The 15,508-nt window shown below is 43.7% G+C and overlaps 2 protein-coding genes across 8 annotated transcripts in view; one reads left to right on the forward strand and one right to left on the reverse strand.

Moving 5' to 3' along the window:
- The window catches only part of CLOCK (clock circadian regulator), an 89,026-nt gene that overhangs the window by 46,347 nt on the left and 27,171 nt on the right, over positions 1 to 15,508 (reverse strand). The window lies entirely within an intron of this gene.
- LOC142652440 (uncharacterized) lies at positions 3,498 to 14,061 on the forward strand. Its single transcript, XM_075828342.1, has 5 exons — positions 3,498 to 3,560; positions 11,238 to 11,352; positions 11,913 to 11,990; positions 12,451 to 12,536; positions 12,658 to 14,061. The coding sequence occupies exons 1-5, from the start codon at positions 3,498 to 3,500 to the stop codon at positions 12,985 to 12,987; spliced, it is 672 nt and encodes a 223-aa protein (XP_075684457.1). The 3' UTR covers positions 12,988 to 14,061.

Genomic DNA, 15,508 nt, shown 5'->3' on the forward strand with positions numbered 1-15,508 from the left:
AGTTATTACCACATAAAGTGACACGTCAGATTTGAAAAAATCATCTGTGTCCACAAGGCCAAAACAGCCTGTGTCCTAAAGGGGTTAAACTCATGGATGTTATTGCGTCTTAGGGCTCTTTGGATCATTGTAATCAATCTCAGACACCTGTGATAATTAGTTTGCCAGGTGTGCCCAATCGAAGGAAAACTACTTAAGAAGGACGTTCCACATTATTAAGCAGGCCACAGGTTTCAAGCAATATGGGAAAGAAAAAGGATCTCTCTGCTGCCGAAAAGCGTGAAATAGTGCAATACCTTGGACAAGGTATGAAAACATTGGATATTTCAAGAAAACTTATGATCGTCATACTGTGAAAAGATTTGTGGCTGATTCAGAGCACAGACGGGTTCGTTCAGATAAAGGCATAATGGGAAGGTTTCTGCCAGACAAATTAATAGGATTAGGAGAGCAGCTGCTAAAATGCCATTGCAAAGCAGCAAACAGATATTTGAAGCCGCTGGTGCCTCTGGAGTCCCACGAACCTCAAGGTGTAGGATCCTCCAGGAGGTTTGCAAGTGTGCATAAAGCCATTATTCAGCCACCCCTAAACAATGCTCACAAGCAGAAACGGTTGCAGTGGGCTCAGAAATACATGAAGACTAATTTTCAAACCGTGTTGTTTACTGAGGAGTGCCGTGCAACCCTGGATGGTCCAGATGGATGGAGTAGTGGATGGTTGGTGAATGGCCACCATGTCCCAACAAGGCTGCGACGTCAGCAAGGAGGTGGCGGAGTCATGTTTTGGGCTGGAATCAAGGGGAGAGATCTGGTAGACCCATTTAGGCTCCCTGACGGTGTGAAAATGACCTCTGCAAAGTACGTAGAGTTTATGACTGACCACTTTCTTCCGTGGTACAAAAAGAAGAACCGTGCCTTCCGTGACAATGCACCAGCTCATGCTGCAAAGAATACCTCTGTCATTGGCTGCTATGGGCATAAAAGGAGAGATACTCATGGTGTGGCCCCCATGTTCCCCTGACCTGAACCCTACCGAGAACCTTTGGAGCATCCTCAAGCAAAATATCTATGAGGGTGGGAGGCAGTTCACATCAAAACAGAAGCTCTGGGAGGCTATTCTGATATCCTGCAAAGATATTCAAGCAGAAACTGTCCAAATACTCACAAATTCAATGGATGCAAGAGTTGTGAAGGTGATATCAAAGAAGGGGTCCTACGTTAACATGTAACTTGGCCTGCTAAGTTTTTTTTTATTGAAAGAGCTTTTGATTTCTGTAAATATGACCTCCTGATGCTGCAAATTCAACAAATTACCATTTTAACCTTTACAACCTTTAAAATGTTTTGATCTCTGTTGTGCATAATAATTTGAAACCGTGCATTTTGAGTTTTTTACTTCTAAAAAAAATCTGTTATCATTAGGAGATTTGTTCAATAAAATTTGCATTATACTCCAACGGTTGATGGCTTGAAGATTATACGGACGGTCATTTGCATAGAATATTTATGCAGCCCCTGGGGCTGTCATCTGCGGCCCGTGGGACACAGAGCCGCTAGTGCAGGTTCTGCTCCGGGACTCTGTGGAATTCCCTGAAAATCGCTGTCCATATATGGACAGTGTTGTGAGGGGCTTCCCCAGAGCTGGAGTCCCGGGCAGAGCGCTAGTATAGGCTCTGCTCCGGGACTCTAGGGAAGCCTCTGACATCACTGTCCATACATCAGTGATGTCAGGGGCTTCCCCAAAGCAGCAGTCCCAGTGAGGTCAGGAACATAGCTGGAGTCCCAGGAAGAGGCTACTAGCGCTCTGCCTGGGACTTCAGCTCTGGGGTTGCCCCTGACATCCATGTCCATATATGGACAGTGATGTCAGGAGCATAGCTGGAATCCCAGGTAGAGTACTAGAAGTGGCTCTGCTCCGGGACTCCAGCTCTGGGCAAGCCCCTGACATCACTGTCCCATATATGGACACTGATGTCAGTGGCTTCCCCAGAGTTCCGACGAGGAGCCTATACCAGTGCTCTGCTCCGGGATACTGGCTCTGGGGTTGCCCCTGATATCACATTCCGGTCCAGGAGGATCCCCTGATGCCACAGTGGGCACGGCGGCAGCGTCCACAGAGGGCACTGTGGCACTATCTAAAAAGGAGCTGCCCAATCTTGACATGTGTGTCTGCCAAACGCTGCCAACTGAGCCGCCGGAAAGCATTTAGCGACACTTAAACCGGAAAACTGGATTGTTGAAATAAACACGTGGAGAATGCTCTCAAATTTTAAACCTAGCGGTATTATTATAGTAATGTTGTAGTATTATTATTATTATAGTAACAGTGTTATAGTAGTTCAAATAACTAATTGATTAACAATAATTTTGTATTGTATCAAATTTGAAAGTAATGCGGCCCGTCAACTTCCCATTTTTTCTATATGTAGCCCACTTACCCGGCCGAGATTGAGACCACTGTGCTACACACACACAAGGGATCATCTAGAGTTTTTTCTCTCTTCCAATATATCAGTCTTCTAGTATAGGTTGAGTTTTAGAAACCAGTATAATTTTTCCTCCCATATTGGTCTCTCTCTCCACACAGTCTTTCATATTTCTATAAACCTTTAGAGTGGGGGAGAGTAGTCACACGGCACACTGAGACACCATGTATCTTTTGGGAGCTCTGTACCTCGAAGGTCAAGAATTTCTGCACAAGCTGATTTCTGTGGATGGCTCTATTGGGGCCTACAAAAATATCTGCTGACATTGTGCTTTATTTCTTGCCCCCGATATCCTATGTACATGAAGGAAGTGTAAAAGTTATGATCCTGTTTGTGTTAATCATGACCTCCGCAAACTACTTCTTGTATCCACATGCTCACCACAAATTAGTGGAAGCACAACCTACACTAGAAACACCACAAGGCTCCTTGCCCAAACAGCATACTGATGACTAGCTCAATGGCCTCTGTACATACATTGACTGTGATACCCAGAGAAAGAACCAACTGGATGGCACAATTTCACCTGTAGCGCTCCCCTTTACCACAACTGCGGTTAGGGTAAAGGTACTAGCTAAGGACTAGCTGGTTCAGTGGTTGAATGTCTGGATAACAGGATGGAATCAGGCACTAAGGAGACACTTGGAATTACGTTTAGATGTACCAGGTAGGATGTGCAGCAGATAAGAATTCTAGCATGGTCAAGCAGTCCAGAAGTAGTTCACTGAAGTCAGACGTATAGAGAGATGCAGTACCAGGGGTGAAGTATTTTGTACATACTACGCAGTACAGAAGTGGGTAGTTCAGGAGAGTAGTCAGACAAGTAAACATTGAGCAAATGAGATATAGCAGAGCGGTACAGTGGGGACAAAGCAGAAGAGGAGTCAAATACAAATAGTAATACCCTGGAATGCACAAACCTGGCTATGGAATTAACCTAAAAACCGGCACTGAAGCCTCTGTTTTACGGTTTCAAATTTCACACTTAGTCTTCTGATTGGCCAGGCAGACATGCCGTCTGCACATGCACTGTCCGGTATCCAGGGTACACAGATGGCTCTGAAATGTGAGCAGGTGATTATGTAACAGGCAAGTCTGAGAAACACTTTCTGCCCTACAGAGGGCTACATAACAGTATTATTTGTATCCATTTTTTATGTTAAATTACTAAAATCTAATAAAAATGTATCACATTAAAAGAAACTTTGAAAAAGGAAGTGCTTAGAGATGAAGATTTACTTCTAAACTTATTGAATTTGGTCCGAATCTCCCAAAAGTTTTGGATTCATCGAAATACGAAACTTTTAGGGTTTGCAGCACACGAATCGGGAAAATGGAGATAAAAATTTATAAAAATACAATCCAAGCTCACCTAGTCTCCCGTAGCAATGTGTTCCTGTCGGCAGTTGTGGGATCCGGCTGGTTGTCCCCAGTTCTCCCAAACCGGTTGTTCGTGGAATCGGGGAGTAACGGGAGCCAGACCCGGTCCCCCTGCACTCAATTGTTTCCACGTCCTTAGGACATGGATACAATTCAGCAGTTTTATTACCACTGGCGAGGTAAGGGAACTATTATTTTCCTGCCCCGCCGTTCAGCGATTTACCTATGATGTTATTACTGGTCAGAGGACACCAGGCCTGCATCGCTAGAGGAGAGCATGGGAACGGGGACAGTTAGTAAGTAATGTTTATTTTTTTAATGGGCAGTGTAAGTGGCATTATCTACAGTGGGTTGTATGTGGGGAACTATCTACAGGGGGCATGGTGTAAAATCCCATCCCTATCACATAGCGATTATGTTCTGTCGCGTTAATAGTCACCGTGCACCTGTTCCTGCCCTACCAGGAAAATCATTTTAGTATTGGAAACTGCAGGGCTGGGTGAGAGGGGTTTGGTGGGTTACGCTGCCCCACCCAATATAGACTTTACTTGCTGGAAATAATTGCATAAATAACAATCCCATGATAGGGGAAGGTTCTGCAGGAATTGTAGACATTTACTAAAAATGTCACAAATTGATCACACTCATGCAACATATAAACAAGTCCCCAGTTACCGCATTTAGTTGCTGTCTACAATTTATACAGTTTTGTTTAAAATGTCAGAAAATATTTTAGGCATTTATGACACAGTGACCTTAATGTTTTTGTCTTGGGTGGACACAGACAGCAGAGGGCCCCTGTGTGAGAGCAGTATATGGGCCCCATAGAGCACCCCATTATTGTCTCTAACAATCCACCAGTAATTGTGAGCTATAGACATAAGCAGCAGCTTCCTACTAAGGTGGCAATAGGCCCCATTACCTCCTGGGCCCCTGCGTGGCTGCACATACTGTGACCTCCCTACTCAGTAGAAACAGGAAAGAGGAGGCACCATAGATCAAAATGGGTCCCCATTATGGTGTCCGGTATTGCCACCCAGGGCAGAAGGTGCTGGTGTTTGTTTAACCCTTCACATTTTCCCCCTTGTTTGCGAACAATGCAGTTCTTCAAAGACGAGCCACGTACATATTCTCTCCACAAGTAACAAAAGGGATCCAGGGCCCCATAAGAGCCACATGGCAACCATTGAGAAGAACATTAAAAAAATGCAAACTGCTTTTATATATAGAAATATAGTCATCTTTAACCCCCTTAAAACGAAAAATAAGTATGGATTATTCACTGTTATATGATGTTTACTCAAAAACCCTTTTTTATGTGTAGCTTTATGATCTTTTTAGGGGAGAGGAGAGTAATTTTTGAGGGATAGATAAAAATATGAAAATTTAAATTGTGTGCAAAATGGCACAAATTTGTGAAAGTACAAATGTATCAATAGTGTCGTAAGATGAAGGAATTTAGAAGGCAGTGAAATGGTGCAAATTTGTCAAAAGGGTTCACGTAATAAATATGGCACAAAGGCCTGTCAGACGCTTTTCTCTTCCTTACGCCACCTCCTGGACACTGTACTCTTATCTATTTCTCCTTGTCTTGACACTTTCCAAGCTAGATATAAAAAGTGTTAAAGAGGCTCTGTCACCAGATTTTGCAACCCCTATCTGCTATTGCAGCAGATCGGCGCTGCAATGTAGATTACAGTAACGTTTTTATTTTTAAAAAACGAGCATTTTTGGCCAAGTTATGACCATTTTTGTATTTATGCAAATGAGGCTTGCAAAAGTCCAACTGGGCGTGTATTATGTGCGTACATCGGGGCGTGTTTACTACTTTTACTAGCTGGGCGTTGTGTATAGAAGTATCATCCACTTCTCTTCAGAACGCCCAGCTTCTGGCAGTGCAGACACAGCGTGTTCTCGAGAGATCACGCTGTGACGTCACTCACTTCCTGCCCCAGGTCCTGCATCGTGTCGGACGAGCAAGGACACATCGGCACCAGAGGCTACAGTTGATTCTGCAGCAGCATCGGCGTTTGCAGGTAAGTCGATGTAGCTACTTACCTGCAAACGCTGATGCTGCTGCAGAATCAACTGTAGCCTCTGGTGCCGACACGATGCAGGACCTGGGGCAGGAAGTGAGTGACGACACAGCGTGATCTCTCGAGAACACGCTGTGTCTGCACTGCCAGAAGCTGGGTGTTAACGAACAGAAGTGGATGATGCTGATTCGTCAGCATCATACACTCCCATTCCTACCGCCCAGCTAGTAAAAGTAGTAAAAACGCCCCGATGTACGCACATAATACACGCCCAGTTGGACTTTCTGTAAACACGCCCAGTTGTACTTTTGCAAGCCTCATTTGCATAAATACAAAAATGGTCATAACTTGGCCAAAAATGCTCGTTTTTTAAAAATAAAAACGTTACTGTAATCTACATTGCAGCGCCTATCTGCTGCAATAGCAAATAGGGGTTGCAAAATCTGGTGACAGAGCCTCTTTAAACATATAATAAACTACTGAATTTGGCTTAGTCGTTTTTTTTTACTCATGCCGATATGAATACTTTTAAAAAGCCTGGAATACTTGTAAAATACGGAAAACTTAGCCACTACAGTACATGTATTGGTGAGGACATATGTAGCGACATCTGCATGCTGCCAAAAAAAACCCGCAAGAATAGCTAAAAATGTATCCTGCTGCATGGCACGCTATTGGATATAGAAAAATTTAGTATTCTCAGGCTGGGTACACACGACCTATTTTCAATAGGTCTTACAATGTACTGTGCCGACGATCTGTCATTTTACGCGTCGCTGTCAAAAGATGGCGCGTAAAATAACAGCCTCGTCAAAGAAGTGCAGGACACTTCTTGGGAAGTAATTGGAGCCGTTTTTCATTGACTTCAATGAAGAACAGCTCCAAATTACGTCCGTAAAAGACGCGGCGAAAAACGCCAGTACATGCAATTACGTCTGAAATTTAGTAGCTGTTTTCTCCTGAAAACAGCTCCGTAATTTCAGGCGTAAATGCAGTTATCGTGTGCACATACCCATAAAGAGCATTAATGAGCATACACAGGACCGGCTCCAGGTTTACATGGGCCCTTGGGCGACACAGACTTAGTGGGCCCCTTTGCAGGGAACTCACAGCGCCAGTGAAATGCCAAAAATTGTCACTTTGTCCCCCCATATAGACGTTAGGCACTGTTTATGCCCACATAGTAGTGCCACACGGCCCCCTCCTCCCCGGTAGCGCCACACAGCCCTTGACGTCACGGTCTATATATAGACAGTGTTGTCAGGGGCAACCCCAGAGCCATAGTCCCGGGCTGAGCACTACTAGCACTCAGACTGGGAGTGGCGTAGCTATAGGCTCATGGGCCCTGGTGCAAGAATTCAGCTTAGCGCCCCCCCCTACCCCTCCAACACCACCAGACCCCTGCGCACGCCTATGCCCAGCTTCCTTGCCCGACAGACCCCCATGAATGCCCCAACAGTATAATGCCCCCATAGCTGCCCCCACACAGTATAATGCCCGCCATACAGTATAATGCCCTCCATAGCTGCACCATACTGTATAATGCTCCCCATACAGTAGAATGCCCTCCATAGCTGCCCCATACAGTATAATGCCCCCCATACCGTATAATGCCATCCATAGCTGCACCATACAGTATAATGCCCTCCATGGCTGCACCATACAGTATAATGCTCCCCATCGCTGCACATACCGTATAATGCCCCAATAGCTGCACCATACAGTATGACCCCATAGCTTCACCATACAGTATAATGCCCCCATAGCTGCACCACACAGTATAATGCCGACCATAGCTGCCCCACAGTATAATTCCCCCCATACCATATAGTGCCCCCATAGCTGCCCCATACAGTATGAGCCCATAGCTGCCCCATACAGTATAATGACCCCTATAGCTGCCCCATACAGTATAACGCCCCCATACCATTTAATGCCCCCATACCTGCACCATACCATATAATGCCCCCATAGCTGCCCCATACATTATAATGCCCCCATACCATATAATGCCCCCATAGCTGCCCCATACAGTATAATGCCCCCCATACCATATAATGCCCCCATAGCTGCACCATACAGTATAATGACCCCATAGCTGCCCCATACAGTATAATGCTCCCTCAGCAGCTACAATAATGGGTCCCCCCATACCTAGTATAATGCCCCCATATTTACCTAATAGAACAATAATACCATAATTACTTACCTACCCCCGTTCCCACGACGTGTGGAGGATTCTTCTCCCCCTCTGCACTGTCCTGCGAGTGACTCGGTGCAGACAAGAACGATGACATCACTACATCACGCCTGCCTGTGCCGAGATGCTCACGGCACAGTGAATGCTGGAGCGAGGCTGCGGACGCAGGCTGTTGGGGGCGGGACCAGCGCAGTCAGGCTGGGACACTGCTGTGGTCCTGGCATCGCCGTCCATATTCACTGTCCATATACATCTCCTCTTACATCACTGTCCATATATGGACAGTGATGCCTTAACGGCAGCGTCAGCACCCGGCGGCCAAGTGGTGTGGGCCCCGGCACTTGCCCGGGTTTGCCGGGTGCGGACGCCAGCCCTGAGCATACACACCTCTTGCTGTAGCAGGTCAAAGACAAATGTAGTCCAAAGTACCTATAAAGCAACAACTATAACGTGTACTCCACCGCTCTAACATCCTGTGTCATCACAAGACTATCCGGTCTCCTCAGATAACAGTTGTTGTGGTCAGGACTCTACCATCCATGAGTAGGCGTCCACCTGCACAGGTGTTGTTCTGTGGGATTCTGCTGGGACTTCTAGTTCCACACGATCTCCGCTCCCAAAGAGATCTAATAAGACCTTCTGAGAGATCGATTCTATATAAAGCAACACTGCAGAATAAGTGTTTTAAATTATTAAATTATAAAAGGATTTAATCATACAAGGTGAAATATAAAACAAGTGCATCTAAAAAGAAGTAGCCAGACCCAGGGTTTCGTCCTTTACGGCTTCTTCCGTAGCATGCGTGTCGTGTCAAATTCACTCCTATTTAACCTGTTCGTGATCGCCAATACGCCTTTCCACGGCGGCCCGTAATGGGCTTTATTGTGATGCATAAGCCTTTTCACGGCGCTGCATCAGAATAAATAAACAGAGCAGGGAGCCTTTAAATCTCCCTGCTCTCAGAGGTAGCTGAGGGCTGGGAGCATCCCATATCAGTATCGATCTCACCCGTTTAACTCCTCGGATGCGGCGCTCAATAGCGAGCGCTGCATCTGAGTGGTTTTGGAGAGAGGGAGGGAGCTCCCTCTCATCCCACTGACACCCGGCGATAAGATCGCCGAGTGTCTGTGTCGCCGATGGCAGCCGGGGGCCTTATAAAGGCCACCAGGTCTGCCTGTAGTGAATGCCTGCTAGGTCATGCCGGAGGCATTGCCTAGCAGATGCCTGTCCGTTTTAAATGGACAGGCAGTAATACACTGCAATACAAAATTATTGCAGTGTATTATAAAAGCGATCGGATGATCGCATATTAAAAGTTCCCTAGTGGGAATAGTAAAAAAAAAGTTTCATAAAGTGAATTAAAAAAATAAATTAAAAAAAATAAAAAATTAAAAACCCACTTTCCCCTTACAAAATGCTTTACTATTAAAAAAACAAAAGTAAAAGTAAAAAAGTTACACATATTTGTTATCGCCGCGCCTGTAACGACCCCGACTATAAAGATATTACATTTAACCCGCACGGCGAACACCGTAAAAAATAAAATAAAAAACAAATGGAAAAATTGCTGTTTTCTGTGAATCCTGACTTAACAAAAATGAGATAAAAAGTGATCTAAGGGTATGTGCACACACACTAATTACGTCCGTAATTGACGGACGTATTTCGGCCGCAAGTACCGGACCGAACACAGTGCAGGGAGCCGGGCTCCTAGCATCATAGTTATATACGATGCTAGGAGTCCCTGCCTCTCTGCAGGACAACTGTCCCGTACTGTAATCATGTTTTCAGTACGGGACAGTAGTTCCACGGAGACGCAGGGACTCCTAGCATCGTACATATGTATGATGCTAGGAGCCCGGCTCCCTGCACTGAGTTCAGTCCGGGACTTGTGGCCGAAATACGTCCGTCAATTACGGACGTAATTAGTGTGTGTGCACATACCCTTAAAGTCGCATCTACTCCAAAATGGTACCAATAAAAACTACAAGTCGTCCCGCAAAAAAAAAAAGCCCCCATACAACTGCATCGGTGGAACAATAAAAAAAAGTTATGGCTCTTCAAATATGGAGACACAAAAACAAATAATTAAAAAAAAAAAAAAAAGGAGTTTCTAGTGTGTAAAAGTAGTAAAACATACAAAATCTATACAAATTTGGTATCGTTGCAATCGTAACAACCCGCTGAATACAGTTATTGTTTTATTTATACCACACGGCAAATGGCGTAGGTTTAGCACGCAAAAAAGTGTGGCGAAATTTCAGTTTTTTTTCTATTCCCCCCCCTCAAAAAAAGTTAATAAAAGTTCATCAATAAATAATATGTACCTCAAAATGGTGCTATTAAAAAATACAACTTGTCCCGAAAAGAACAAGACCTTATACAGCTATGTCGACGCAAAAATAAAAAAGTTATAGCTCTTGGAATGCGACGATGGAAAAACGTAAAAAATACCTTAGTCATTAAGGTTTAAAATAGGCTGGTCATTGAGGCGTTAAGTAGCAGTTCGACAGGATACAAATCAAATCTATTAAAAATATTTGTAAACCTAAATCACTTATTGCGGTCTGGATGGGGGGGGGGGGGGGGAATCCCAGGTTACTTTTTGTTAACCATTACCGTTCATTCTCTAGTAGTAAAATAAACAGGCCCAGGCTGTACTGACCTGGAGATGGCCGTAGTATACAGTTAAACAGTTAAAAAAGCAATGTTATGCTTCTAAATATCTTTTCTAAATGTTTGTAGGATACTAAGGAAAGAGAAGATAGTAAATAGTAAAGCTGAAGAACTGAGAAGAGATATACACGCTATATAAAAAAGTAAAACAAATAATCTATAATGTGACTGTAATCAAGAAAAAGTTGATTAATAGAAAAAAAATATTTTGGAAATAAAAGAATTTATAGTAGACACTAATGTTTGAATAACATGTAGAATGAAATAATAAAACTGACACGTTACTAACACATTATCCTGCATAAATGACTATGTAGAAATGTAAAGAGATATATAAGCTCCACACATTATCTCTACAGCTTCATGTCATAGTATTATAAGAAACATACAGTAAAAGAGATTCATGCCCCTTTAAATATGTTGCTGTTTCTGTCACCATGGTAACTGCACTAAACGAAGGCCAATAGGATTGCTGGATTTGAATTTGAAACAGAAAAGAAATGTAGTTGTCGTCAGTCTGTTATATCTCAGCTGAGAGTGAAGACGGACGACTGCGACTACTGCGATTTCTCAGGTAAGATCCCGGAATATAATATAAATGTCGGCTGATTTATCTCATCACACATATTCATACATGTTATTAACATTTCATAATAACAGATTCTCCAAAATATTCATTATTTCCCTAAAACCTGACATAAGATAAATGTTTGTGGGTGAAGCTGCGGCTGTTACTCAATGACTTCTCCACTTGCCACATCTTGTATTTGGATGGATGTTGTGTTAGAAGTTGTGTAGTTGCAGTAGTGCCGCCGTTCTCCACCTCACCTCCATCACTGGTGAGAATCAGGGGTGTAGCTATGGTGGGTGTGGAGGGGGCAGTCACACCCGGGGCCGGAGGACGCCCAATGTTCCCTCTGAGGGCCTCGTGTGGAGACACCAGTATTACAAATGGCACATGGCAGGTGAGGGGCCGTTACAGATTTTGCACTGGGGCCCAGGAGCTGATTCATTGGGACACTTTGGAGCTGAAGAACATTGGCGGCTTGGGTAGCACATTGTATTCAGTAAAGTGTGCAGCATACAGGTTACCTTTTCACTTAATGGTTTCTCTATATGTTGACTGTTTTATAGGATTTGGTAGACATTTAGTTGGAGTGACGACTGCACCGGAGACGATGTGGACCGGCCATTCTGCCAGCGTTGGATCAGGTATAATTCTTTACACTGGGATGACTGACCATTCTCTGTACTGTATGTTGTCAGATTGGTCTCTACTGCTTTACTGGTAACAGGTGACCCCAAGCTCAGATCCATATTAAGGGGCGATTATGGATTCAGGAAATTAAGGTCATTCTTGTATAATGAAAAGTTATACAAGTTTCCAATAAACTTTCTTTAACAATTCCTGTGAGGATACAGGCACAACTTCAGGGGCTGCTGTGATTATAATAAAAAGGAATAATCCAAAGTAAAACTCCCCAGAGGTCCAAAATAATCAAATTAAGTTTAATAAAGTAAATGTTAAATTAAAAAAACCTTGTCTGAAGTCCCGGCATTGCTTCGGTTTCCTCCATCTATTGATGATTTGGCTGTGTATTTATAACACTGGGTTTGTGACGGTTTCTGTACATTTATGATTGATCCCATTATCTGGTTGTATTCTTTTCAGCTTATATGAGCATCACCCCAGAGGAAAAGCTAAGAAGACTGGCCTATTGTATCAAGCTTCTGCCTTCACCCCTCTACAGGATGGAAGTTAGTGGGAATATTGGCTATTTTTCTGCCTTTATGAAAGATTTGTTGGAAGTTACATCCGTATAGAAGGGTTTCTGAGAATGTCTGAATACACAAGTAACTTAATCTATTGTCTTATTAGCGTCTCATGCCGACCAACACAGAAGCCCAGAAACTATTTCTAATACAAGAGGAAGAACAGCCTAGACCTTCGATGGAGAAAACAGAGCGGCAAGAAAGATCTCTGATGATGAAAGAACTGTGCAAAGACCTGGAAGAAGAAAAGGAAAGCACTGAAGAAAAGAACAAGACAAGAAGAGAGAAGATGCAGAGAGTGAAGACAGTCAACATCAAGAACTTCACAAGAAGAAGCAGGATAAGGCAGAGCACCATCCGCCAGTACGTGAACCACCACAAGAGAGGAAAGACGAATATCTTATGGACGATCCTGCTGAAACCTCTCTGCTGCTGATATAATATTAATATTAAAAGTATAATAGTATAAAATAGTATAATACGAATAATTAGTTGCAATAGAATAAATGATATAGTGTAATAGTAATATTAGTCATAAAAAAGATAACAATCTAGTAATAAAATTATAATATTAATAAGATACTAGCAGTAATTTGAGAAATATGATTATATAAATAATAATTAATTAGATAGATGTTAATAAAAGTAGGGTGTTTGATTCAGGGTTCTAGGACTGATCACCTTTTCTCGGGGTCAAGAAGGAATTTTCCCCCTGTGACACAAATTGGCTGAAAGTGTCCAGGGTTTTTCGACTTCTTCTGGATCAACAGTATAGGCATAGGGACATCATAATATAGTATAATAGTAAAAATAGTATTATAATAGTGGTATTAATAATACTTGAAATGGTAGAATAGTTATAGTCTAATAACAGCAGTAATAGTAATTCAATTAATAATAATTTAGTAGTAATTCAATTAGTGCTGCAATATTAGTAAGATAACGGTTAATAAGATAAATAGATTTGATCCAGGGTTTGACTGATCGCCTTTTCCCGGGATCAAGAAGGAATTTTCCCCTGTGTCACAAATTGGCTGAAAGTGTCCAGGGGTTTTGCCTTCTTCTGGATCAACAACTTTAGGTATAGGGATGTTAAACATATTAATAGTAGGATAATAATAAGAATAGGCATGACAGTGATAATAGTAATAATGTTAAGTAAAATTAATACTAGTAAAAATAAAAGTAGTAAAGACAATAGTAATAATAACAGTAGCAGTAGTAATAATAAGGATAATAGTAATAATAGCATTAGTAGTAATATAATAATAATAATAATAATAATAATAATAATAATAATAAAGAGTAATAATAGTATTAGTAGTAGGATTTGATCCAGGGTTTGACTGATCGCCTTTTCTAGGGGTCAAGAAGGAATTTTCCCCCTGTGACATAGATTGGCTGAAAATGTCCAGGGGTTTTCACCTTCTTCTGGATCAACATCTTTAGGGATAGGGACCTAATAAATAGTAATATTATAAATAAGATTGTAGGGTAAAACTAGTGATAATTGTAGGTATTAATAATAAATTATAAATTGTAACTAGAATTTTTGTGTCGTCTGATTTTTTTTTAGAAGAAAAACATTTACATTTGCAAACATTCATATACTGTATGTGTTCCCAATGGTTCCATGACTGCAGGACTTCTCCTCTCGCCACAAGGAAAATATTGTTTGAGATCTTTTTTGAATCGTGACAAGGGATATGCCTTTCAAATCCTCTTAGCATATAATAGGATGAAAAACCTTACACAATATGACTTGTCTAGATCAGGGGCTCCTGGGGCTGTCATCTGCAGCCCGCGGGACACAGAGCCACTAGTGCAGGCTCTGCTCCGGGACTCTGGAATCTTCTGACATCGCTGTCCACATATGGACAGTGAAGTCCGGGGCTTCACCAGAGCCTGAGTCCCGTGCAGAGTGCTAGTATAGGCTCTGCTCCGGGACTCTGTAGAATTCTCTGACATCTCTGTCCATATATGGATAGTGTTGCCAGGGTCTTCCCCAGAGCTGGAGTCCCGGGCAGAGCGCTAGTATAGGCTCTGCTCGGTGACTCTGGGGAAGCCTCTGACATCGCTGTCCATACATCGACAGTGATGCCAGGGGCTTCCCCAAAGCAGGAGTCCCAGTGATGTCAGGAGTACAGCTAGAGTCCCAGGAAGAGCCTACTAGTGCTCTGCCTGGGACTCCAGCTCTGGGGTTTCCCCTGACATCTATGTCCATATATGGACAGGGATGTCAGTAGCAGAGCTGGACACCCAGGTAAGGTGCTAGAATCGGCTCTGCTGCGGGACTCCAGTTCTGGGCAAGCCCCTGGCATCACTGTCCATATGGACACTGGTGTCAGTGGTTTCCCCAGAGTTCCGACGCAGAGCCTATACTAGCGCTCTGCTCCGGGACACCGGCTCTTGGGTTGCCCCTGATATCACATTCCGCTCCAGGAGGATCCCCTGACGTCACTGTGTATGGACAGTGACGTCAGGGGCTCCAACAGCAGAGGAATCCCCAGCCAAAGCGTCGGCAACACTCTGGCTGGGAATTCCACTCCTAGAGGGAGCCCCAATGGAGCGATCTACTTGGGGTGTGTGTGTGTATGTGTGTGTGTGACAGCATCTGCGGAGGGCACTGTGACAGCGTCTGCGGAGGGGTGTGTTGCAGCATCCGCCGGGGGCCGCATCCCCAGAGAGCACGGGGGCCGCATCCCCAGAGGGCACGGGGGCAGCATCCCCAGAGGGCACGGGGGCAGCATCCCCAGAGGGCACGGGGGCAGCATCCCCAGAGGCAGCATCCACAGAGGGCACGGGGGCAGCATCCACAGAGGGCACGGGGGCAGAATCCACAATGGACTCTGTTGCACTAAAAAGGGGCTGCCCAGTCTTGACATGTGTGTCTGCAAAACGCTGCCAACTGAGCAGCCGGACTGCATTTAGCGGCACTTAAACTGGATTGTTGAAAT

This window comes from Rhinoderma darwinii, chromosome 1, assembly GCF_050947455.1.
Source record: "Rhinoderma darwinii isolate aRhiDar2 chromosome 1, aRhiDar2.hap1, whole genome shotgun sequence".
In the NCBI taxonomy this organism is placed as follows: Eukaryota; Metazoa; Chordata; class Amphibia; order Anura; family Rhinodermatidae; genus Rhinoderma; species Rhinoderma darwinii.

What these genes read in the sequence shown, in the direction of transcription:
- LOC142652440 (XM_075828342.1), top strand. Translation starts at nt 3,498, where the DNA reads ATGCCGTCTGCACATGCACTGTCCGGTATCCAGGGTACACAGATGGCT. An exon ending in CGACTACTGCGATTTCTCAG is followed by an intron (nt 11,353 to 11,912) that starts GTAAGATCCCGG and finishes ACTGTTTTATAG; the next exon opens with GATTTGGTAGACATTTAGTT. An exon ending in TTCTGCCAGCGTTGGATCAG is followed by an intron (nt 11,991 to 12,450) that starts GTATAATTCTTT and finishes TATTCTTTTCAG; the next exon opens with CTTATATGAGCATCACCCCA.